General features: G+C 43.0%; 2 protein-coding genes across 3 annotated transcripts; both read right to left on the bottom strand.

Moving 5' to 3' along the window:
- Nucleotides 1-1,759: 1,759 nt before the first annotated feature.
- pals2b (protein associated with LIN7 2, MAGUK p55 family member b) lies at nt 1,760-21,358 on the bottom strand. 2 transcript variants are annotated; one of them, XM_061759345.1, is made up of 13 exons: nt 21,204-21,358; nt 11,271-11,521; nt 8,561-8,661; nt 7,954-8,106; nt 6,684-6,836; nt 6,374-6,601; nt 4,985-5,116; nt 4,801-4,897; nt 3,774-3,842; nt 3,542-3,703; nt 3,263-3,465; nt 2,738-2,866; nt 1,760-2,576 (listed from the first exon to the last, which is right to left on the bottom strand). In XM_061759345.1, exons 2-13 carry the CDS (start codon nt 11,398-11,400, stop codon nt 2,400-2,402), a joined length of 1,734 nt encoding a protein of 577 aa, XP_061615329.1. In that variant the 5' UTR covers nt 11,401-11,521; nt 21,204-21,358; the 3' UTR covers nt 1,760-2,399. The 2 variants fall into 2 exon arrangements, with proteins under 2 accessions (XP_061615329.1, XP_061615330.1); XM_061759346.1 differs by lacking the exons at nt 11,271-11,521; nt 21,204-21,358 and having other exon boundaries at nt 8,544-8,656.
- A 1,550-nt stretch (nt 21,359-22,908) lies between these two features.
- On the bottom strand, nt 22,909-24,917 carry npy (neuropeptide Y). The gene is made up of 4 exons (XM_061760914.1): nt 24,685-24,917; nt 24,288-24,475; nt 23,386-23,475; nt 22,909-23,198 (listed from the first exon to the last, which is right to left on the bottom strand). Exons 2-4 carry the CDS (start codon nt 24,473-24,475, stop codon nt 23,177-23,179), a joined length of 300 nt encoding a protein of 99 aa, XP_061616898.1. The 5' UTR covers nt 24,685-24,917; the 3' UTR covers nt 22,909-23,176.
- Between the last annotated feature and the right edge of the window lie 1,277 nt (nt 24,918-26,194).

The raw sequence follows: 26,194 nt of genomic DNA, 5'->3' as shown, positions 1-26,194 counted from the left end.
TCTCTCTTAACAGTTGGTTGGCGTCTACATTTCACTTTCACCAACAATCGTAAGGAGCTCTTGTGTAATTGAGCCACTTTAGAACTACAGTGGGCTAACTCAATTTTTGTCATTTTGCAGGAGTGATTGAACTTTTATGGCTGCCAGAAAAGGTAAACGTTTAGTGCAATAGTGGTCTATGTCCTTAAGTCCATTTTGTCATGTTGCAGGAGTGATTTCACGTTTTATGGCTGCCATCCTATGGCTGTCATAAAGTAAAGAAAGTAAAAGTTTAGTGCAATAGTGGTTTAGTGCAAACATCCATCAAATCTATCAAGATTGAATTGAAGATGATTTACTTATACGAAGATGCAGATGCACTGGCACCCAAGCTTAAAACAGTGCTGAGTGCTATAACGGGTTATTTATTGGGGGGGAAATATGATTAAACCTGGGTTTCGACCAGTATTCATCTGAAAGGTATGTCCTCTCTCTCTCTCTTCATTTCTGTACTTTTAAGATGGCAAAAATAGAGGTAGCCCACTGGTATTCTGAGTGGCTCAGTTATGGTCCACTATTCAGTCGTGCAGCTGATTCCAGGGAATCCGTTTTCCTGTTTGCTCTTGTTATTTGTACATCAGCCATAACGAAAGCAACCAAAGTCTCGGCCCGCACAGCCGTGGGAATTCTGACCTCCCTTCATTCTTGTGTTCTATTGTATTCTCTTCTCCCTTATTTAAACCATGACATGCCAAAAGTGAATTTGCAGTCATTCCTATTCTGGTATAGGGAGGGGGTATTCTTGGTGGGGGTGGGGGTGTCTTTATATATATTGCTGATTTTCAATTCCTTCATCCACTTGCTAAGCTCCTTTTATTTTTTTTGGTGTTGTAAAGTTTGTAAAGCTTTTGATTTCTATCCTACGTTTCCCCCCTTTTTTTTTTTTCCTCTCGTTTTGTTTTGTTGTTGTTATTTACGCTTACAGAACACAAGATATGCTGTAAAACCCTGCTAGGACACAATGTGAATACGTATCACTTCATGTAGTTCTTTCTCTCTTTGGCTCTGGTCTTTTACTGTAAGTTACATTCATTAATAATAAAAAAAAAATGTTCAAAACAAATTAGTGTTTGGAGTTTTTACTCACCCCCCTATCATTTTGGTACCTGTATTATTTTAAACGTGTAATGGTTTTGTTTTGTTTTTTTCTCTTTGAATGTGGCCCTAATAACTTTGTATTGTATTGTATTGGTTTATGTGCTGTGTCGACACCAAAGGGGGCTCCTGCCTCCCAGTACAGGGGTTGGCAAAGTAGGTCTTGCGGGACACACATGGCCCACTGTGTTCTTTAATCCGGCCCACAAATCATTTACTTTATCAAGTCACCAAATATTTGTTGCATTATTTTAGCTGTTTTTTTACCCTTCAAATTGGTTGTTTGTATTTGTTTTGTATGAATTTATCTCATTAAATAATTGGTTAATTGATTTATTGTCATTAATACAATCTTATGAGGCTCGAGCGCAAAAGTTTGCCCACCGTGTCCTTGTACCGACAGCGACATTCCACTCCTCGCCTCCATCACGTGCATGTTTTTATATTAACAGCTTGTAAAACCAACTGTTGCAATGTAATCGGCTTTATTCATCTTAACTTTGCAGATAAAAATTTAGAAACAAGTCTTTTAAAAGCCGGTGATTTATGAGAACCCTTTCAACAGGCAGCAGGTTTTCTACAATGTGGCACCGGGATTAAAAAAAAAAAAAAGGAAAAACATGAAAAAGTTTAACTAGTTTTAATAAATAAAGACATACATAACTGAAATGAATGATTTTTCTTTGCCCTTAAGGTTGTAGTGTAGAATTTGTGCGACTTTCACATATATGAAACATACACATTGGCTTTAAGTTGAGGACAGTGTGAAGGTCATGTAGACAGGCAGGCAGGATCATTGGTAACAAAAAAGTACACTAGAAACAATAACCACGTTAAACAAAAACTACAAAAAATGAACAGTGTTTGATCATGAACGAGTGCGACTTTTCCACACACAAAAAAAAAACCCCCAGTATAACCATTGATTTGAAAAATTATGCATCCTATGTCAATGTTAACACACAGGTTGATGCGACACAGACGGGAAGCTGAAACAAAGACATTTAACACAAAAATAACCTACAATAAATGAATGCCTCATTTTCTTTTCTTTTTGCTGCATTTCCACATTGTATAGAAATATCTTTCATAAAAAGTTATAAAATAAATACTAAGCACTCTTTCCCTTTGAGTCGAAGTAGAAAAAAGTTGCGTGGCGTGCGCGCTCCAGAGGATGGAGAGCATTCAAATTGAAGAGGAATATTTGTTTTTTTTACATAAGTAGCTCTTGGTTCTCTTCCTTCTTTTGGGGGAGGGGGGTGTCCTCAATACACCCAGTTCACGGGAACCCACTGAGATTCAGTGCGCAGTTTGTCCACGGCAGCCTGTAACGTGTCGAAGGCTTTGTCCAGGTTGTCGTTGGTGATGGTCAGGTCGAAGTAGTGGCCGTAAGCCCTCTGGATGCGCGCGCTCTCGTCCACTGTCTTCCTCAGGTCCACGTCCTGCCAACATTGACTTGAAGTTAATAAATGTGTTGTTGTAGACCAGGGGTGGGCAAAGGAGGGCCAAGGGATGGATACACCTAACTTTGTGTGAGCATTGTATTTTACACGTTTGAAAACTCAAATGCGATGTAGAGCCAGCCAAATGGGCCTCGGCGTACCGTGAGCTGTTTGGTGGTGAGGCCGGCGTCCACGACGGCTTTATGCATGCCCTTGAGGGTGTCGAAGTCGGGCGCCGCAATGAACACCACGTAAGGCATGAACTCTGCCGTTTTCAGGACCTTCAGAGCCTGGAGGGAGGAACAGGAAGTGACATCACAGTTAAACTGCAAGACCTACTATCTATTTCAAGTGTTTAGAATTCCCTCATTGGGGCAGCACGGTGGATATAGTGGTCAGCATTCGGCTCAGAAATCTTCGAATCTCAGTTCTGGCCAACTTTATACGGCAAAGGTGAGTTTTTCTGCAAATAACTGGGGTAGGTTTCCCCCAAAAACCTGCAGTTAGATGAATTTGCAAATGCAGAACCACAAATATGCTGAGGTCCACTGTGCTGTATACAGTAAGCAAAATGTTTTTTTTAAATAATTTCCAATAAATCAATGTACCATATATTTAATGACATAAATGAATCCAACATAATTCCTACAGTTTCAATTTTCAATTTCAAACTCTCTTTCTCTCACCTGCGGGTTAACATCGAGGATGCACGTCCGCCCGGCGGCCACCACCTCGTGGATGGACTCGATCTTGGTGCCGTACAGGTTGCCGTCGTACTCGCCGTGCTCCAGGAAGCGGCCGGCCTTCACGTCCACTTCCATCTCCGCCCTGGAGGTGAAGTGGTACGAGTTGCCGTCCAGCTCCTCGTCGCGGGGACGTCGGGACGTGTCTTAAACAACACAACGTCAGATCGGTTAGATCTTTGTATGACGCTGAGCTACAGACGCCGTGTACCGGCGGCTCACATGGTATAGTAGTGCCGAAGCGGGTCGGCTGAAGGACCATCAGCCGGTTCTTGAGGCTACGTCGGCCCACGCCCTGAGCACCGATCAAAACTAACGTCTTTCTCTGGAATGGAGGAACCTTGGCCACTTCTTCGTAGATCTGCAGCTCGTGCCTGTCAAACTCTATTTCACAGCATTCTTGTCAGGGTCAAACAATTAATTATGATTTCAAGAAGGACGCGACAAGCCAGACCTGCATTCTTGGCGGTTAGATACATCATCTTTTTCTTCTTCTTCCCAGCAATGGTGCCGCAAAGGATCCCTGAAAAAAAACCAGATGCAACGCTTGAGCCTCTCACATGACCGTGCTTGTGCAGTAATTGGCCGCTAGGAGGCAAGCTGGACCACTTCAGGTTCCTCAGCGGGCCTAACTTGACTCACCAGATGGCATGCTTCACTAATCCAACTGGAAAAAGGACAATATAACCGTTTGAAAATGAGTAGTCACAGACACAACATTGGCTCCACCTGCACAATCGTATCTATTCCAAATTCTACCTTTACAAAGAACATCATGTTCAGCCTAACAGTATGTTTATTCTGGTTTGCAGCAGTATGCTGTGGCACTGCATCATACTCAGAGCTGTTTCAAATTTCCTTTGGGCAGTTTTTTCAATGCATGGAAATACTGCAGAAACCATGAACTATTACCATAGTGACTATTTCTATCAACAGGACACCTACAATAGTGTGCAGTAGAGTAGTTGAGCTCTATAACAGCAAAACATGTTATAAATGATACCAAAAAACAAAAAAAAACTGCTGTAACTACCAGAAACAAATCCAAAAACTTTGAAAACAAATGGTGATGCTGACATATATTACAGGGGGTACAAAACAGTATACGGTACGAGGTTACGGCGCATAATGAACTCGTTAAGAAAATATGTGGCACAAGAAGGAACGTGCCGTTATGGCTCGACTTACCGTTTTATATTTATGGCTTTGAAGTGTTTTTCATACAAATATTTACTGTAATCATGATTTTACTACTGCGTAAGCGAAGATTAATGATAGACGACGGTGTGTTCTGACATTCATGGTACATCGCTGCCGTTTGGAACTGAACTTGGCCATAAACCGGGGACCCGTTGTAATCATTTTGGCTTGTGGTTGCTTCTTGCTTTTGGTCACGTAGCGCTTCAAAGCATGCTCATCGCTCCTTTTGTGAGGAACCACAATCGAATTGGAAGATTAATGAAGCCAAATGTGTTGCCTACCTGATCCATCAAAGTCCCGAGGGACAAAAGCTTTCCTCTTCTCCTCCAAAAACTGACTGGGGATCAGTCCTGTCGCCCCGCCCACCACGTGACAAGCCTACGAGAGGTTACAGAACACACTTTTGTCCCTTGTCATCTTTTTTTGAACACTTTGTTAGGGGAACTGGAGTTGTGGAAACCTCACCTGCCACCAGTTGGGATCTTCTCTGTTGACAATCTGAAGGATGTCACCGCGCTTGAAAGCCATGCCGGCCTCCCGGCAGGGGATCAAGTTGTCGATGGCCGGGTCGTAGTCAAAGTAGGGCCGCACGTACACCTGTGAGGGTTGATTACAGGACACTCGGTCGGTCTCGCACGTTGACACGGTGATGGTCGTCACACTTCACCCGCCGTGGATGTTCATCCTACGCTAAGATTTCCTCTTGCCAGGAAGAGCAAGTCCTCTGTCTGATTCAATTCAATCCGCGGCAAGAGGAAGCGGTAAGAACCATCCAGTCAAGAAATCAAATCAAAAAATACATTGTCCCGACCTACAGAGCTCTCTCACCATTGTTTTGGGGGTTTGTTTTGTTTTTTTTAACCTTCACTGAATGTTCGCGAGGAAGGTGCCAGTGCTGACCACCATTTACATTTAGATAGGCAAGTTGATTCAAAAATTGACATATGGTGGTAAATCAGACAAAAGTAACAGGATCATTGAGGGACTGGCTGATTAATTCAGGATATGGCCAGAAATGAAATGCCTTAACTTTGGTCACTGAGTGGTTCATTTGGTGACTGATGCTGTTGGACTTACAAGCCGCTAGTCTTGGTCGATGGTCGCTTGAGCTCGACTTTTCTGTTGTTAGCTCGGATTAATGGCACAAACATAGTCTTTTGATGACAGTGAAACAGCGAGTGCGCTGTAGTCGACTCCGCTAGGCGTTCCCTCAAATGAAACGTGCAGTGAGGATGAAACCAATGCGGTACCACACATCGGTCATCCATCAGCAGTGGCCTAGAGCTATGTTTTGCTTTCCCTATCTATGTCTTCCATTGACATTTGATGAGTAGCACACACGACACTGGAAATTCTCGCTATGTTTACCGGCAGTTTCAGATCACCAGCAGTGGTTTTGACTATTTGCACAGTAGCTGGCTGGATCACTACAGATCGCAGTAGTCACTAGCGTTCTACCTATCTGCTATCCAGAAGAATACCGGCAACCTACTGTTTACAAACACTCTGAAACAACCATTCACACATTTCACATTCACACCTATGGACAATTTCAAGTCTTCAATTAACCTATCATGCATGTTTTATGAAGGAATGTTTGCATGCAAACGTGCGTTTACCGCTCCTATTAAGTCTTTTTAAGAATCGCTGAGCATCAGTAAAAGAACACAGCAGAATACCAGTGAGTGCAGTGTTCCCAGATGTAAGATCATGTGACCTAGATAGCAAGTGGAGTGTTATTAATAGGGTTCACATTCTGACGTACAAGGGATTGTGGGAATGCTTGCGGGCCACAAGTGCGGTATCACTGGCCAACACCTGCCACTCATTACATCGGCGTACGCCGGGGTGTACCTGCGGGGGCGCAGGAGCGTCACGGTAGCTCGGCAGTATTTTGAGGGTGATCCCGCCGCTGCAGTCCTTGAGCATTTCCTGTAGCTCGGTGGGATTGTTGCCCACGTCCTTGCCGTTCACTTCCTTTATTATGTCGCCCACGTGCAGTAGTCCTTGCCTGTCAATCATGCCGCCATGGAGGATCCTCGCAATGACGAGGTCATCTTTCTCCACGCGAAAAGTTACGCCCTGAAAGGCAAGACGAAGGTTCGACTTGATTCGGTTGTTCAGCTACACAAGGATGTTGCGAACACGCTCAGTCTGGGCTCACCAGAGGCTCCCCGGCCTTTTTTCGGATGCCGATCATGCGCACGGCATCTGCCTGCATAAGCGCGCTGTTCACTGCGGCATCATTGGCCATCTCGGCAGGGGGCGGGACTTCGTAGCATTTGGAGGCCACCATGTCGTGCGCCTCCAGGAGGGACTGAGGCGAAAAGGACAAAGGGACAGTGCTTGAAGGAAAATTATGTAACATTATGTAACCTATAAACACACTTTGGAGTTTTTGGTCTGTGCTTGTGGAAGTCAAGGCTAGTGAAACCTTTAATTTCTTACACCACTGCTACAGGGAGCTTCTTAATAATAACTTCATAATTTCGATGGTCCAAATAAAGCTTTATGTGATGCCAAACGTTTGTGCAGACGTTCAATTGTTTATTTAGATTTATATGTAGAATATAGAGATTTGGCATGTTGAGGCAGCGTGACGTGATGTCTCGTTCAACTGATAATCTAAAACCTCAACTTTAGTATTACGACCAGTTTGAAAGATTAAGTGTGTCGTCATAAGCTTCAACACAAGCTCATATTTATGCATTTCCACATAAATGGAGGCTAGGAAGCATTACAGAAGCTAGCAACAAACGCTATGGCTTGCTTATGCAAAATGAATGACTCGTGACTGATTAGAATCAGGCTGTTGTTTCGGATGTGCCTTCTCAACACCTTGCAAAACTAATCATGTAATGGCTAAAATCCCAAATATGGATTATCAGCAAATCTATTTGATACATTCTTGGCCCATTTAACGTCCAATCTCAGCACTGAGGCCAACATTTCTGTCATAGCCATTCAACATTTGAACGGAATAATTTGTGAAAATAGTGGGGGAAAACGTCAGTTGCTGATATGGCTTCTCTGCCTGCCTTGCTGCCTCTGCTGCTCTCACTCGGTCAACAGGGTCTTATCTTGCAGCTTATGTAACCAACATCTCTTCGTCGCACTTGTTTTGCTCTCGTCGTTGCAGAGCGACTGCTATGACATGGCTCGTCGCAGAATCATTTATCTCATTCAATGATTGGTTCTTTGGTTTATTGTAAATAACAAAATAAAAATGTTTGTAAAATAAACAACTGTGTATATATATATAAAATTCCTTTTTTTATTTATTTATTTTACAAATAAATAAGGACCTGGGCCATCTGTCCGCTCGAAAAATCAAATGTGACCCTTGAACACGAGCGTTTGCCCCCCCAGCTCTCTAATCAGGAGCACACTTACTCGCCAAAAACAGGACTGTGTGTGTACGTGTCACTGCTCACCTGAAAGTGGGGCTCCTGCAGGATCCTGGACAGTTCGGCCGCGCTGTCGTCTCTAACTTCGAGGCCGCTGATGTCGCCCAGGATCTCCGTCACCAGCTCCACATTGTTGTCCTGCACTGCCTCCAGCTTCACCTCCTCCAGCTGTTCGTGAGCCTGAGAGAAATACACACGCTCAGGAATGATTGGCTCTTGTAGAGTTCATGCTCTTGATTTATTGTTGTCAAGTCTTGGAATGTTGCCTGGGAAGAGCAAATGTGAAGTGGTGCATTGGCCACATTGCGTATGGTGTAGGTCAAAAGTACATTTTCAGCACGACTTAATGAATTGCATGAATTGGCTCTTTAAGCCCCATATGTAAAATATGGCAAGGCTACAGTTTGTTTGTGTGAAGAAGAGCAGCAACCCATAAACAGACGACACGCTTAAGTTGCACACCGGCGGCATGAGTGAACTTGATGAGGCTCCAATCACGGGGCATTTAGTTGATTAAGCCTTACGCACCTTCAAGCACGTCATTAACCAAAGTGCAGCCGGAAGCGGGCTAGCTTGCGATTTTAGTCTCCTCGCCCTCAGCTACGTGTGTGTGCTACCTTAACAGAGAGCGTACAATCGGGCTTTCCATGATCCCGCGTAGGAAGAGCAGGTCGATGTCCTTGGCGCCCCCGGTGGCGGGAAGTTCACTTAGATTATCCAACACCTCCTGCATGGCTGCTCGTGAGACAAGATAAGATAAGGAAGAGAGAGAGAGAGAGAGAGAGAGAGAGACAAGTTGCATTAGTTAGGTCTCAAAAGCAAACAAAGCATAATCATCCCGCAAAATAGCCACATGGCACAACTGTAATTAAGCCACTTTTACTTTTGGGCAATTGTTTGGGCTTTCACACAGCGACACAACCTCCCGGAAGCAGACAATTAGATGTGGTACGACGCCGCTTTCAGGCGGGCATTTCGGTGTCAGTGCCGCTTTATACAGAACAACGGAAAATGTCCCGGCTTGAACAGGCTATATAAAAAGACGTCACTTAAAATCTGAAGGGGAGAAAGGAGCACAACAACGCATGATTACTTTTATTCAAAATTAAGTTCTACTATGTTGCCTTTAAATGTTAAATCTTCATTGTGTAAGTACCGTACAGTATTTGGTACAGTAGGACTGTATTCTGTCGTCAAAGTGCAATCTAGCTGTCAAGTGAAAATGTAGAACATTTCCGGGTACCACCACAGTGACAATACCTTCTAAACCCTAAAAGTACAGTTAGATACAGTAGTAATAATATGAATTAGACTTGAGAGAGAGTAAAGGGAGCTGAGGAATGATGAATAGCATCTGAATGAGTGAAACGTTGCCATCAAATCAGCTGATACGCGTAGTCTTGAAGGCCAGCTAAGCCTGTTTCGGATTCTTACAGCTCATGCGTGTGCATCTTGTCTTTATTCAGTTACTGTGTGTGGGAGGTAATCTGTCCATTCAAGTCACACTGTACAAACTTGCTCCCCTGGCTGTGACACATTTGGAACTAGACTGGGCATGAAACACAAGACATCCGATGAGGAGCATTATGAATCATCTTATTCAGTCACTAAACCAGTTACCGGTAGTGGTGAAACACCATTTCCTATGTCATAAATTCATACAAGAAGGAAGCATGATATCCCATTTGAAAATACCTATTATAGTGGTAGTCATTGAATAATATGTTGTTCATTTTTTTTTTTTTTTTATTGCGATTGTAGTTTGCCCTGCTGTAGAACTACTCTGCATTACAGTGATAAATGTACTGATTTACCTAACATAAAATGGCTTAAAATTGTGTAACAAACATACAGTGTATTCTTGTAGGGGTTTGTTAGCATTTGTCAGCCTTTCGCATTTCAACAACCCATTGAAATTCAAAGAATGTATTTGACAAACACAAAAAAAGCTTGACAGATAATATAGACGCATGCTAGTTATTCATACAAACAAAAAGCCACACTTGGTGAAAGAGTTGTGGATTGTTAGGGGGGAAAAACATTTTACTGTGCACCCAGAGAACGCAATAAAGCAAAAGAAACATGATCTAACACTAGATTCCACACTCCAACTTCCTTCAGCTTTCCAATATTGATATTGAGTTTTTGTGGGGACCACACATACACACGCAGACCCTTTCACAGGCCAGGATAAACACGGCGCAAACACAACACATAAAACAATCATTATACTGCAAGCCACTCATTCGCTCACGCTCACTCAGGGTACGACCTGTAATTTGCTACCCCATTCTGCAAAAGTTTACTTATGAATAAAGTTGTAGATGGATCATTGAGCTTCAAATTACATATAACTTTGAAATTAACACACCTCAAATATAAAACATCAAATTCAACCGATCGCCACACAAAGGATCCCACTTTATATTGGTAGTATTTGTGTAAACTGTTTTGACCTTTACCCACTGGGTCAGCGTCAGTGTGTCCTTGACCACAGGAATGTTTGCTGGTTTAATCCTGTCCTCTGCCTTGCTGCCACGTGGACTCTAGAGTTCACTTCTCACCCTAACGGGAAGCCACTGGATGCTTTTGTATCCAGTAAGAGATGGGAGTGAGCTAGCTAGCCTTGGCTCTCAACCACCCTCAACAATCTATTCAATTTGGCCTGAATAAGACACTAGATAAATTACAATGGGGATGACCCCTGTAGTAGATTCATCCGGTTTACTTGGTTTTCAGTTCCGTCTCTGTAGTCTGCTTGTGGTCAAAGCAGTGCGACACCTTGCAGGAACAGTTCTGGAGAAAGCCCTTTTCTATCCCAGAGAAGGTCCACCATGGCACGCTTGATGTTTTGTGTGGATTCATTTGTCCTCGATCCCATTAGACATGTTTGGGATAAACACTACATAAGAAGATGATTGCAAGCCAACCCCTCTCAAATAGACAATATTTCCTACCGACACACTGCCGAATATTGTAGAAAGTCTTCCACAAACAGAGTTGTCGCTGCGGGGACTGAGTCCATATTTACTTCCATTTTAATTTCCCGTAGGTACGAGGCCATTGTGTCCAAGTACTTCTGCGTTATAGTGTATTCAATACCAATTTAGATGCTCCATGATAAGGAACTAGTTAAAATGAGTGCGATAAATCCCAGTAGAACAGACCTAGAAACCTGATTATTGTGTGGTGTTGCTCTGGTTTCTCACCAAATTTCAAACCAGGGTGTCATTGTACACATATCAGATTAGAGTCCATCATAAGTAACACAACCCGTAAATGTCCAGAGGAGCTTCTGTAGATGCACTGTAGATGATTTTATAACCCCCTCAAAACTTTCTCACCTCCAGATGTAACTGCTTCCTGGTTGGCCTGGCTGGCCACCGCAGGCACGTCCACCCCAGGCGGGGGTGTCACCTCTTGCACCTCCTCCTCTGTCCGAGCCACATTGGCATCCTCCATGGCCGTGACCATCGCTGAGCCCTCCTTTCTTCTTCCTCCTCCCCGCTGGCAGAAGAATGCGAACCACCAGCAGTTGTGCAACTACTGTACGCCTCTCCTCTGGTCCGTTTGCCTGGTTTTGACTACTCAGCCTCTATGTGCCAAAAAGAAGGGAGGAAGAGAGCGAGGCAAAGAGAGGAACAATAAAGCGGGATTAATATGGGTTGGATATCAAGAGGTGAGAGAGGACAAACGACATTTTTTTTTGTAAACATAAATTGTGAGAGACAGGCATGAAAGCTGCCAAGAGGCTGAAAAGGCTGGATGGCGTACACAGATGTGCTCAATGCTTGTCAGTCTCCTCCCTCCACCTCTTTAATACCCTGCCTTCCCAAACCCTCCGCCCCACGCACTCATACGCATTTATAATCCCCCAATCTTCTCCTAGTGCTGAGGGGTTGCTTGAGTATCCCTCCTCCTCTTTGCCCTTACGACCCCACCCAAAGTTCAGGTGCTGTGCCCACTTGTCTAGACATAGTGACACAGTGTTTTTATGTAAGTAATCTTACATAAGTGCTACAGAAGGGGGGGGGGGGGGGGGGGGGGGGGCTTGACCCTACATTCCTAGTCTCTTCCACTTTTCTTCCATGCATGTTCCATTGGGACCCCTGCGGACCAAACTATGTGTACAGATTGTGTTTATGGGTCTTTAAACAGCAGTTATGAGTCTTGTTTTCCCCATTTACATGTCATATCAATGTGCCTCTTGCTATGTCAGGAGCTGCTGACTGGATTATGAGATTGCAATTTAACATGCTCTTGGGGTCTGTGGGAGGACATCGAGGGGTAAAATTCCAGGCAGTGCGTCCATGTCATCTTGTCGTTCGTCTATTTATTTATGCGCTCAAATTATTGAAAAGTTTCCAAAAGAAGGATATCCACTTCTCGTTTGATACATTCACCTATCTAAGATTTCAAAGCGTCAACGTTGTTATTACTCACAATCCTGAGCGATGTGGACCTTCTCTATCACTCTGACAATGATCTTATGTTTTAACTGATATTTATATATGGGTAGGTATGCAGGTTTTCAATAAATGCCATTTAACATGTAAAATCCTCTGGAATTTGTACATACTGTACACTTCTATTTCAATGAAATCTCATCCATCCATTTTCTGTACCGCTTATCCATCTAATCTGATTGTAATTTGTTGTGCTTTTGGAAGCCTTTTTATATGAGGCTAGTGCTATTACTGCAAGCGGCACTGCTGGGACATCAAAACACACTAACAACTGGTTGTACTGAGAAGAATTCTTAACATGCCATAGCTGTATGCTTCTTATTGCAACTATGCTGTCAAGCTAGTTTACAGGCCAAAGGTGATGCCCAATTCACAAATTTGAAAACAGCCAGGCAAAATCTTCAGAGGTCAGATTACTTAACTATTTGGATACCATGCATACCCATTCATTATTTTCTTCTGTCGTCTTGTATATTAGCATGGCTGTGTCATCCCAATACAGCCTGGGACAATTTTAGAGCCTCTCCCATACAGACACAGCTGTGCAAGAAGCACAGCCACAGGCTTTGATAGAACCTCAACTTGACCAGTCCCTCCCCCAACCTCAACGTCGGATTTTAATCCGGCCACAAAAGCGCAGGATTACAAATCTCTGTTTGCCTTACTCGCTCGCTCGCTCGCTCGCTAGCGCCAATGTTCAATCACTACACTGCTAGCAGTGTTTGCTTTGACCACGTCTGGTATTGACTTTATAAGATTTAAGGCTCGATGTCGTTGTTAAAAGGGAAATGAACATCATGTGCGGTCTCCGAAGCAAACCCCGCAACACTACTTTATTGCTAATATTCACACTAAACACATCAAATAAATCTGTCAGGCAGTTCTCCCACCCACTAAGTGCATAAAACCATGTCTGTATAGAGAAACATTTTCCTGAAAATCTGCCATGTGCAGTAGTAGCATTAGAGAGGCAGATGCAGTTGTATTTTTTCCAGAAACACCCTTAGCGTCGAAGCCTGCACAAAGAAGTGGAGCAAGAGAAATGTTTAGTGGCTCCATACTAATAGAATCCATAAAACCTAATTGTCCTCTCTCCTCACATCCACTTGTTTCTTTCGCCCTATAGATGACTCTTTCATCTCCGTGTCTCCCAGCCACGGTTTATTGCAGGACACCACAGACTCAAGGCTGCTCTTATTGCACCCAACCATTCAGTTTGATTTTTTTTTTGTTTTTTTTTGAGAATCTTGCATCACCAGTTGGCAAGCCACTGGAGACGTATGTGATTACTTTTATTGGAATGCCAGGAAAACAGCAGTATGCATTCCTTTTGTCCTATTTGATCATGCTTTGGATGTGTATAAGCACACATATACACTACTGTTAGGTAAGCCTGCACAAGATAAGGACATCCAATATTAAAATTGTTGTGACTGTGAAATAATAATGCTCAGTTTTGCATGAATCAAAGAGGTGTTCATTTAAAACACAGGGTGTCCCAAAATTCACGATATATCTTTTTTTCATTCCTTTCATTTCGGGTATCATTTGGACAGACGTGAACCCTTTAGCATTGGACAGCTTATGCTTTACAGTTTTTGTAAGCATACCCTTGACCATGGCTCGGGCAGTAGCCATGGTAGCCCGACAAGAAGTTTTTTACAATCCCCGAATGCAGATTAGCACCAGTTTGAGATGTATTGTAGCTGTCACACTGCTACAACGTGTAGAACAATGTACGTTATTCATGGTAAGTTTCTCTGTTGTTAACAAACCACGCAGTGGAAGGCCTGCTACCACCACCACTGATGGAAACATCAAACACCGAGAGCAGGCGTTTGAGCAAAGTCAGGAAAATTCTAACTGATGGACTGGAACCAGTCATTCAAAAAATTGTGATTCAGCGGATTCTTTGAAAAAGATGAAGCTTTGCCCGTACCGATTTCATGTTGTTGAGGATGATAAACTTTCGCTGGAAGCCTTTGAACATGCCAACGCCACACACGAAGGCTCGGGCCGACAGTCAAAGCCAGGACCTCTCGTCTGCAAGGCAGACAGATTATCTAAACCTATCTCAATTTGGACAAGAGGTGGGGTATAGTTTGGACGGTTTCCAGTCAATCTCAGGGCACATATAGACAAAAAAAAAACATTCACTCCCATGGACAATATAGTATTCAATTAACCTACGGTAGCATGTATGTTTTTAGAATGTGGTATACAAACTGCACAATGGAAGACTAGAGCTGAGATTCTAACAAAACCATAGAACTATGAGACAGACATACTGATCACTAGTTCAGTGCTGCCTGTCAAAATATTATATGATGTAAAAACAACGCTCTATAATGCAGAGGAATACATCGCTGCAAACTGCATTCACAAGACTGTAATAAACATATTTCCAACTTAATTTCAAAAGGGAGAATTTACTTGATTCACCCCATGAGGGAAATTAAATCAACATTAGGATGCAAAGCCACATTTCGTAGGCTATTTCTCCACATACCTCGTCACTGCTTTTAAAAAAAAAAAAAAAAAAACTGCTCCCTCTCATTCTTGCTGCTCTTAAGAGACACAGTGAAACAGACCATTACAAAAGTGATTACCTTCTTGACATGCTTCATTAATTTCAAACACCTTCTATTTCTACTTTGACAGTCCAAGCAGTCACAGGGAGTTTTGTGAAAGTGGTATAAATGCTGAACAGGAGATGACACTGGCATTGTTCTCCTCGCGTTTGACTCTAAACAAGTCCAGGTCAAGTCAAGGCTTGTCAACATCCTGCACTTTCCAGGCTTACATGTGATTACTTCACACAGAGGGAGCTCTCTCCTCTACTTGCACCATGCTGTCTCTTCATATTGGAGATCATGACTCTTTCGCTAAGTATTGCTGTAAGGGAGAGCGTGAGAGGTCGATTCATTATGCAACGATCAGGCTCGCCACACTTGCTGGAAGTGAAAGAAAGCCCCTGGAAGAATGTTAATGGAGGGAAAAGCTACCAAGGGTTAATTCTTTGCCAAGTCATCCGCACCGAAAAGCAGCAGTGGGGCCAACCATAAGGCCTGACAATAAGGAAGAGCAGACAAAGGAGGTGAAACGCTGAGAAGCATAAGGAGGGTTTGCAATCTTATGTCCGAGGAATGTATGAAAGGGGAAGGGAAGGAAACGTTCAGAGGATCTAAAATTTTATCCAAAACTGATTCATGATGAGAGAATAAGACCAAGTTATGTCAAATGCTTGAAAAGATATTTGTCATCATCTATGATGCTGATGATACTTTGGAATAAGCGTCGCAAAAAAAGCCCAACAACACAACACAACACATGACACAAGCCAAGGCAATCATTTGATGCTTTTTGCGCCGTCTTGCGAGATTTTAAAACAGAGGCGTATTTTTCCAGAAAATGTCGTACGAATTCCAACTTCTACGATGTTACTGGGATGCGACTCCAGAGCTTCTGTTTGCAAAATAAATCAGTGTCTGGTGTGCTGAACCCTAATCTTCTTCTAGAAACAACACAATTACATCACAATATGTATGTATACATTCCAAGAGCTTATAAATGAGATGTGGGGTGAAAACACAGCAAATGATAGAACTAAAGCCATTGCATCATGTATTCATATTGCATCAACAAAGGGTGCTTAAGAATCACAGGACTCCTTTTTGTCCTGTCACAAACTCACCTCATGCTCCCCCACCCCTTGGACAGGAAGTGGTCACTCAAAGGCTAGCTGCTATTGGCCGGCCCAGTGGGAAGGAGGAGCCACAAAAGCACTCAGGAAGCAGTCAGATGATAGACAGGTCATGGATGGGGGATAATAAAGGCTCACAGGGCTTTTTTTTCCACCCAAATTCATTTTTGATACTTAGGTCCCACACATGTAAAATTTAAAAGCAGGGACTGACATAACCAGGCGGTGTCTTTTGTATTCCTCCCCAGTTTTGCTCTTAAATCAACATCTCAATCTCACATTTTTGGGACTTTAAGATTTCAACTGGAGTACAGTACTAGAACCAGCTTTCCTCTCCCCCCCCCCCACAGCCTGACACCATCTTATATTTTCCTTAAGCCTGTGCACATCGTAGAGCTGTGGGTCAACGGGCTCTCAGAGCATCTGTCACTCCCGCTTCCTCGCAATGACGTGACAATCACAAAGAAGGTCAGGGAGCTCTGTGCATCCCGGGAGTCCAGATGTCGCTTGAGGGGGCTTGGTCCAGGAGAAGCAATTATAAACTTCCCTGTGTCGAGCCAGTCCGCGGAGAAATACAGTGCTCTTTGCTGATGTGTGCCTTCATGCACATTTACATACGTTCTGTAGGATACGTCACTCGAAGGGTGTTGACCGTATTTCTTCATTTTCTTTATGTATGATTACATCCTTTCACTGGGCCACAACAGGTGCACTTTTGACAGTGTCAGTCAAGCCTGAGTATTGTCATCTTAATAACAGCAGATGTGTTTTTAGCTCTTGTCCTGGATCACATCAGATTACACGGCTGAACCTATGCTATATACTGTACAATACAGTAGATGATTTTTGAAACTGATTCCTACCCGACCACGGTTTCCCGCCTCTTGCCCATCTATCTCCTTCAGTATCCACACTAACCCTATGTAGGTCACTCTACGAGTTAACGCAGCCGCACAGTAAGAGGATTACGCCGTCACCCCTAAGATGGCCGACATTGCAAATGATGGTATAATAATACTGTAACCATAACTATGCGCGTTGACCGGTTATCGCCATTGCATCAGTGTTAATGGAATTATGTTATACAATGGAGTTATGTTTTTTTTTGTTAATTCATGTTGTGAAAATATTACAAAATGTGATACAAAAGCCTAACCACCAAAATAATTTGAAATTATGACAAAAAAAATTGTGTTCTGGTTCGTGCTCTGTTTGTGGAGTGCATTGCTAATGCCTGTGAACATATGCAGGCATAGTAATGCACGTCAATGAGAAACAGTCCAATTTGAGCATGAAAGCTGTGCAGACATTTTCCCCACTACATTTTTAGTCGTGCATCAGTGCGGTTCCTTCAACATAACTGAATATGACCTCATTCTCCTTGTTCACATTCATGCCGGTGGAGAGTGTGTGTGCTCTGTCATGCAGCTTCGTGAGGATCGAATCACATGACACTCCACTACTACTTTGGCACGAAAACCACACTGAGCCTCTTGTCAGGTTGTATACATCAAAATAGGAATGAACCTAAGAGGTGTGTAAAACTCTGTGCATAAAGCACATCATGGAGGCTTACCAAACAAAGATATTCCTTAGAAGTACCTGGATATGCGTCATATTTATTTGCAGTGGCCCTTTAAGACCACGGCCGTGTATGAAACCTGGTGAATCAGCAAAATAGGTTGCAGCAATTTTCAGAAGGGTATTATCACTTCACTCACATTTTCAGTCAACGCTCGTCATCGTCACTAGACAAATTCACTCTGAGCGCGGCTTCGCTATTCAGTTGTGTTTTCTAGCAGTTTCAGACACTCCATAATTACCACTATGGGGAGTCGCTGATGTGTTAACAGGATAGGGAGGAGCCGGGCAGGGAGGGCTGATGATACATGTTGATTGCTGGCAAGGTTGAATCACTCCTTTTATGCCTCTGTGTTTTGGGCCTTCTATCTGGGTCAATATCAGTGTAAAGTGCCTTTGGTGTCCTCATCAGAATCACTCAGTCATTATGAAAATGTAGCAGAATAATTCAACTCTGAGGTCCTTTTATAAGTGGTCAAACATCTGAACACATACCAACCAATGAAAAGTCTCCTTCGTTTTATATACCATTTTGTTATTGGATGTTTAGGATTTTGGCGTGTCTCACACACAGTGTGTGTTAATAAGTGGTTAAATGATACCAAATGATTTTTCTTAATTGTCCACAAAATGTTATTTGACAAAATTAGTCATTTTCAATTCAATTCTTTTTAAGATACAATGCTGCTGTCCATCCATTTTCTGGACCGCTTATCCTCACTCGGGTCGTCATTTAGAGCTAAATATAAGCTTAACTTCATCCACTCCATCCATCCATTTTCTGTAATGCTCATTAGGGTGACGGGTGAGCTGGACCCTATCCCAGCTGACTTTGGGCGAGAGGTGGTGCACACCGTGGACTGGTCTCCAGCCAATCGCAGGGCACACAACCCTTCACGCCTAAGGACCATTTTAAATATTTTTGGAATGTGAGAGGACGCTCGAGTACCTGAAGAAAAGCCACACCAACATGGGGGAGAACACACCTGGATTTGAACCTCCAACCTCAGGACTGTGATGTGGCGGATGTGCTAACACCTCCCCCACCGTGCTGCCCTGAGTTTAAATCAGGCACATTTTCTAGGGAGCCAGTGCTGTAAAGCTAGTACAGGAGACATGATCTCCTCTCCTAGTTCTAGTCGGCACTCGGGCAGGAGACTCTAGCCCAGTGTGAGATTTTAGAAACTTTTTATGCAGCAGCCTGTCAAAAGAGAGTTACAATACTCCAGCTGAGGTCGTATTGCCGCGAACTAATATACAAAGTGCATGTGGGCTGAGATGTCTGGAAATGGGTCTTATTTCTCCCCTGCAGAGCAATAAAGGTCATGCTGGATCCTGGCACAGGTCATTACGGGCTTCCCTGTCCAGATACTCATATACCCTAATGCACTGTCTACACTCCTTCCTCCACTCTATTAGATTCAGCTCATTTGATTAGACTATTGTAAGATCGAAGGGAAGACGAGAAGCCCCATATATTGGAGAGTATAAGTGCGCCCCTCCCCTTTCTAGTGTGACCTGGTGGCCCCTCCCAGGAAGGATCCCCAAGGAGGTTGCATCTGTAAATGGGCTTCCCTCGTCACATGAGGCCGGGCTAAACAGCTTATAAAAAGGCTGCCAATTGCTCATTTGCCACCAACATACCACAGCGGACCGTTTCCTGTATGCTCATATGAATTAGACCTGACATCGTGTTAGTCAATTATTATGGGTCGGCCCTTTCAGGGGAGAGTGCAACAAAAGAATCAATAGGGTCTGCTTGTTCACTGGACAAGCCAGATAGGGAACTAAGCGACTGCTTGCCAGCTGCACGCAGGATTATTTTTAACACATTAAACGGATTGAGGAAATACCAAAATTTATAGTGGTCCCTTGACTTACGAGTGCCCCAACTTGCGAGTTTTTCAAGTTATGAGCCGTCACTTGGTCGATTTTTGTATTTTTGTTTTGCTTTGTGTTGCGAGCTTCAGATATGGCGCCGCTCGAGTAAAGTGAAGCGACACTCACCAATGCGCTTTCAGCCATTTATTGAACAGTACAAACAGTCAAACACACAAAGACAAAATGAGAACACTCACAAGCAGCGACAGTAGGCCAAAACTAACAACCAGAGCTCACGAAGAGACAAACGGGCCATGTTCCTGATGTCACTCAGTCGGCCACGCCCCTTTAAAGGCACACAGCTTAGCCGCATCGTTGTTGTTGCGACTCCTAGCTTGTCCCAACGTACAGCTTAGCAACCAGCGAGCGGCCAATATGGGCCGTGCTGTGCCGGCATCTTAGAGTATCATACTACTTTTTTTCTGCTGTAACACCTCTCATGCCATATTTACTTAGGAAAATACAAGAAAAAGTTTTTGGTTTTTTTTGCCTGTTTTTATGGCTGACGGCATTTTGACTTCCTACGCGTAGTTTTTGTGCGCGCAGTTGTAGTTCGTTCTTGCAGTCATGAATTATGGATGCAAGTAGCTATGGCCCTCTACCGAGATCTCCGCGGAAGGAGGCGTCCGATAACCGAGCCTGAGGAGCTGCGTGGTTGTTCATGGCAGCGCCACAACGGAAGTCGGAGGCGAACAGCGACCGCGGCAGATGACGAGCCAGCTAACAGCAAGCTAGCAAGTGAGAAAGGAGGCAGTTGGTTCCAGTCAGTGAGGATTTACGGCAACAAGAAGCGCAAAACCAATCCGGGTTCCACCTTTGGCCCCGGTACGGCAGGAGACCCTGCTTAAAGTATCCCATTTTAAACTTAAAAACAAAAACTTTTCCAGAGGTAGAAGTGAAGCCTAAACGAGCCAGCGTTCTCTCTTTCGGGTTCAATTGATAGTTTTCAAATAATCAGTTTGGATTTTTATTTCGGAATAGTACAAGGAGTAATGATTCGATTCTGATTCGGAAGTCATTCGTTACTGTCAACATGAACAACGAATCGGGATTAAGAGGGTGAGTCCGAGCCCTACATTAATTCTGTATGATTTTTCTTGATTAAAAATACATTTTAAAATTGCTGTGGTTTTGGGGGGGGGGCTGAAACAGACTCATGTAATTTCAATTCATCTCAATGGGGAAAATGTATTTGATATTATTATGACTAGTGCATGCAAGCCAAATCCTCGCAATTCAACTTGGACTAGTTGGAAACTTTGAAAAGGTCATAATGCAAAAAGCGCATGCATTTCCGTGATTATGTCGACTCAAAAGTCTTTAAAAGTTATTTTTTAATTTATTTTTTTGGGTGTCATAGCTGTACATTCTCCCAAATCTCGCCATACGTGCGGCCATTTTTTTTTTACTCATCCATCCGGACAGCCTTTGTGGCGCGCACGCGTACCAACTACGACTCACAGTCACCGCGTTTCACCCCACGTAGTAAAAAGACACACATCCATCCGAGCCCGCGTGCCGCATAATGACAGCTGCCCTGCTCACGTGACCAACCAACCCGCCCCTCAAACTCTTCACACCGCCACAAACTGTCCGCGTTATTCCCATTCAATGGACGGTATGATACAAAATGAACTCGGTCTTACCTTTAACAGGCGTGCGAGTTCACGATAGCTCGCCAAAAGGTCCCGGGTGGACACTCAGACGAGTCAGAGCCCCCTTGTGCTGCCTCCGTCCTCGTCCCGCAACAGACTGGCAAGAGAACGCGGTGCCAATCACACGTATAGGCCACGCCATCGATGTGACGTCACAGGGAGCACGGGCCAATAGCAGCCGAGGCTCAACCTTCACTCAGTCTCGTTCATTCAACATATGCGCGAAAAATCGTTTGAATTCGAGCACGCAACAACGTTGAACAAAGCTAATATGACAATAAGTGTGAGCAGGAAAGCTCAGGACTCTTTTGTACCTTGTGTATATCGCTTTACCTTTGTTGTCGTCTATGAAAGTGCATCACAGTCATCCGTCGATTTAAAGATCTGATAAATATTTTATATCCAGCTCATCGACGCATATATTCGTGCCTCATTATGCATTATATTTACGTAATTCATTTTACACTGTAAGCCTTTAGCCAATGCCTAGTTCTTGTATGTAATCAGATTTTCGTATTCTAATTCATTTCAATTATCGTTGTATAAATGGCACACAAATTCGAAGCTATTAACTACAAATATCACCGTAGCATAATTACATTAACTACCATACATTCATTTTTGTTTTGCTTACATTTAAATGTATTTCCATCCCTCTTCAATGCTGCTCTTTGTTTTTACCTACGTAGACTACATTATTAATACAAGTGCGAATTTTGTAATTCGTTTATCTATCTATCTATCTATCTATCTATCTATCTATCTATCTATCTATCTATCTATCTATCTATCTATCTATCTATCTATCTATCTATCTATCTATCTATCTATCTATCTATCTATCTATCTATCTATCTATCTATCTATCTATCTATCTATCTATCTATCTATCTATCATCATCTCTACGCGTGTCTATCTATCTACCACCAGAGGGAGCCATACACTAAATTGTCGCTTAGAGCAACAGAAACAGTATGAGTACGACAATAACGGGAGCAAGAGTACACTACACTACAAACAGATAGATAGTACAACTTGAAGTTACAATGTGTCCCAACTTGGTTTGATGTGAATTATGTACTGTCGGCTGTGTGCGGAGTATTTGGGTTGCTTGCATCTTCCTCTGGCACTAAGAAACAGTCAATGCTGGAACAGTGGTTGAAATATTTTGATTGAGATTGACTGGCGATCAGTCCAGGGTGCACCCTGCCTCAGCTGTGATTGGCTCCAGCTCGCCCGTGACCCTTAGTGAGGACAAGCGCGATACAAAATGGATTGGATCACTTCCTCAGTTCAACTTTGAAATAAAAATTGCTTGATTAGATTTTTACCAAAGGGATTGGCCACACTGTCCTAATTGGCTGGTGACCGGTCCGGGGTGTTCTCTGCTTCCTACTCAAAATTAGCTGGGATAGGCTTCAGGTCACCTGTGACCTTAATAATAATGAATGGTGTAGATTGATGGTGACCACTTTCAAATATCTATTTATGTCTAAACAATGTAAAATGACCCTCGGCACTGAAGGCGTGTTTATTTTTCTAGGATATTGTGGACATGTGAGACGAATATTGTGCAGCCTTTCTGAAATTATGATCAGTCTAGAAGAAATACATTGTTGAATGAACTGCAAATTATTTCGAACTGTGTTAAGGATTATTATCATTTCATGACCCTGCACCAGACAAAACAACACATTTTTCAAATAATGACTCTTTAATTGCACAAATATACAATACAATTGACAAACCTCACCCCCCCCAGTTTACTTTCAACATTCACAGATGATGACTGTGGGTCAACTATTTACAATTTGATGGCACAACGCAGCAGAACGGTAGCAGATGGGCAAGGAGGGGAAACGGTTGCTCCTCTGAGGAATGTGGCGGAGGCAGGGTGGTCCTTTTGGTACGTGTACGATGACATGAAGTTTAGACATGGAGGTCAGAGCGGCTGATGACCTTTTCACCACAATGATGGGTCGTATCTGGTAAGAAACACAAAGGTCATCTTTCTGTGAGAATAACTGATACACTGACGGGACAAAAACATTAAGGACACGTGCACAAAATTGAATGACATCAAATAGAGCTTGCTTTGGATTTTAATAGATTGTGCAGGGGTACCTAATGATTTGACCAGTGAGTGTAGTTATCTTACTGCTCAACACGGACCTTGACTGTGGAAGAGCGTCTGTGCTCTCCTTCAATAACAGCTCTGACACCAGTGTGTCCAGTATCTCGGGATTGGACCTCTTGCCATACCTTGGAACACAAAGAGCGCAGAATGAGATGGTATTAAGGAAGAATTAAGCAAGGATTATTTCGGCAAGGACATCTTTGCTCAATTTTGCTTCGTTGTGCATCTTATTCCTGACAAATAACAACACACATGAGATAAAACTGTCTTTCGCAGGAACAATTGCAACTCTTTTTACATCATTGTATGGAATGTATCTTGTGTCCAGGTAGGAGCTTGAGTAAAATAGTTAGACCAACCCAGCATGCATGGGTTAATCCATCCCTGCAGGGTTCCATGATTCCTTGCCTGCTCCTCAAATGATTAAGATTGTGGCACTGAATATAACCCTACCTGCCTGCAGAAGCAACTAACCAACACACACACACACCATCTAATGAGATGCATTCTAAAATATTTAGAATGATAATGTAACATGCTTACTATTGAAGTTTGAAGTTATGTACATTTACAAAATATCAAATTCAGCACATTTATTTACAATATTTTGGTTACCCACAGGTATTATATTTTCTGTAACCTATAATTATACAGTGCCCATGACAATAAAAACATAAATATTAGAAACAGCTGTCAATGTGATGCAGTACAGTCTTACACAGCTACAAACTACAACCATAATAAATATATCAAATTATCTCTGAGAGTGTCAATCATAACGGAGCATTATTATATTTTTGATACATTTTTCTGTGAATAGGAGCTCCTGTGCAATCTATTACATGTGTAGTGTATGGTTGTTTGTATACTCTTTGCAACATAATTGAATTCAATGACTCCATTAAATTACAAGTGCACACTTCATCCTCCTACCCACCTCTGTCTTGTGATGAGATTGATGTAGTGTCTCAGGGCTGAGTAGTACTTGGCCAGGTCCTCAGCAGGGGCGTCGTCGCCAGGATTCTCTGGTTTCACCGGGTAGCCGTTTGTCAGGGTGCCCAGGCACAGCAGCGCCCACAGCAGGAACCCCAGGGTCCCCACCCAACTGATGAAGTTAGAATGCATCTGATGGATTGGAAAAAAAAGAAACCAATTCGTCCATTCTCTGGAGCCATAACAGAAGATTAACACAAGACGGAATCATCTAGTGACTTTATGCACAGTAAAGTCAGGTTAAAAAAAAATAAAAATAAAAAAAAAAGCAAAAAGTCAGTATTTATGGTGTTCACTTAATTATAGTCCAGGTTTAAAGACTGTAATAGCAATATACTTACAATTTCCAGGGTGTTCTCGGGGTGTCTGTGCGCAATGCCGTTGCGTCTCCTCTGATCTGAAGTGCGCCTGGTGCGCACTGGGCTTTATATGTGTGCACCAGACGCGCTGCTGAGCCAAGCGCGTCAGAGCTGCGTTCAGTGCTGCTTTGCTTCACGCCAGCGTCACCGCCGATGCTGTCATTGCTCGTGTGTTTTCTTTCTCAGCTGTCCCAAGTCATTAAAACAACCAAGAATAGTCAATAGTCTGTTTCCAGAGAGATGTTTTTCTGCCTGGGATCTTATGAAGCGTAAAATACGACAATGGAGACCCCGGACTGTTGAACAGCTGAAGCTGTACATCAAGCGAGAATGGGAAAGAATTCCACCTAAAAAGCTTCAACAATTAGTGTCCTCAGTTCCCAAACGTTTATTGAATGTTGTTAAAAGAAAAGGTGATGTAACACAGTGGTAAACATGACCCTGTCCCAGCTTTTTTGGAACGTGTTGCAGCCAAAAAATTCTAAGTTAATGATTATTTGCTAAAAACAATCAAGTTTATCAGTTTTGAACATTAAATATTTTGTCTTTGTGGTGTATTCCATTAAATATAGGTTGAACATGATTTGCAAATCATTGTATTCTGTTCTTATTTATGTTTAACACAACGTCCCAACTTGTTGCGCTTCTTGTAACATTGTTTATGATTGTAGTGTTGTTTGCCTAGGTGTAAAACTGCACTGCCTCCAGACTAAGAGGTATGCTAACATCTTACAATCTTTTGCTACTTCTTATGTCATCTCTGATGGCAATAACAGATTTTACAATCAACGTTATAGTGAGTCTTCCTCACAACAAAATAATGGTATTCTATAAAAAAGTCATAAAAGTGACACTTCACATGAGGCCTCTCACCAAAAAACGCTCCTGTTGGCGCCTGAATAATAAGAACATTTGAAACAGGCTCCCATGCGGATGAATGTTCTTTTTCAATCACTTTTCAATGAAATGTTCTCATATAGCTCCTCCCATCTGTTAGAAGGAGCAACAGGCACAAAGGACCTGCAGGCGTGCGCATCAAGCCAAAGAAGACCCGATCTCAAGGGAGCACCCTTAATATGCACACCCAAATAGGACTTAAATGGCTGTGTATCAGCAAGTGCTTCATTTACCTCCCATTCATCATTCTTTTGTATGTCAGCTCCCAGCCATATTATCGAACAAATCAGTCGTCTATCTGCAAAAGTGCTCCTTAAGTTGCGCAGAGGATGCTGTGAGGGCCTTTTGTGTCATACAGGATGCTCCAAGCGAGCTGGGGAATGAGACACAAGTGAGAGAACATGTCTCACAAAGTCGCAACCCCAATCATGACGATTACCGGCAGGAATTAGACTTTGCAGTCCTCTTCAGGAAGTCACGTCAATGGGCTCGACACCTTTTTTTCTACGACAACAGCTTGGGTCTGAGTAACTGTCAAAACGTGTGGAAATGCAGCAGGATGTACAAAATATTGCATGTCGGAGAAAGCTGAAAG

The sequence above is a fragment of the Phyllopteryx taeniolatus genome, chromosome 21, assembly GCF_024500385.1.
Source record: "Phyllopteryx taeniolatus isolate TA_2022b chromosome 21, UOR_Ptae_1.2, whole genome shotgun sequence".
Taxonomy (NCBI): Eukaryota; Metazoa; Chordata; class Actinopteri; order Syngnathiformes; family Syngnathidae; genus Phyllopteryx; species Phyllopteryx taeniolatus.
This window is presented reverse-complemented; position numbering and strand designations above follow the sequence as displayed.

Excerpts from the sequence above, each read along its gene's own strand:
- pals2b (XM_061759345.1), bottom strand. The coding sequence starts at position 11,400 with ATGGTCACGGCCATGGAGGATGCCAATGTGGCTCGGACAGAGGAGGAG. Across the intron at positions 5,117-6,373 it reads ACGCTCCTGCGCCCCCGCAG|GTGTACGTGCGGCCCTACTT; the intron begins GTACACCCCGGC and ends CAACCCTCACAG. Across the intron at positions 2,577-2,737 it reads TCACCACCAAACAGCTCACG|GACGTGGACCTGAGGAAGAC; the intron begins GTACGCCGAGGC and ends CAATGTTGGCAG.
- npy (XM_061760914.1), bottom strand. The coding sequence starts at position 24,475 with ATGCATTCTAACTTCATCAGTTGGGTGGGGACCCTGGGGTTCCTGCTG. Across the intron at positions 23,476-24,287 it reads AATCTCATCACAAGACAGAG|GTATGGCAAGAGGTCCAATC; the intron begins GTGGGTAGGAGG and ends TTGTGTTCCAAG. Across the intron at positions 23,199-23,385 it reads GACGCTCTTCCACAGTCAAG|ATACGACCCATCATTGTGGT; the intron begins GTCCGTGTTGAG and ends GTTTCTTACCAG.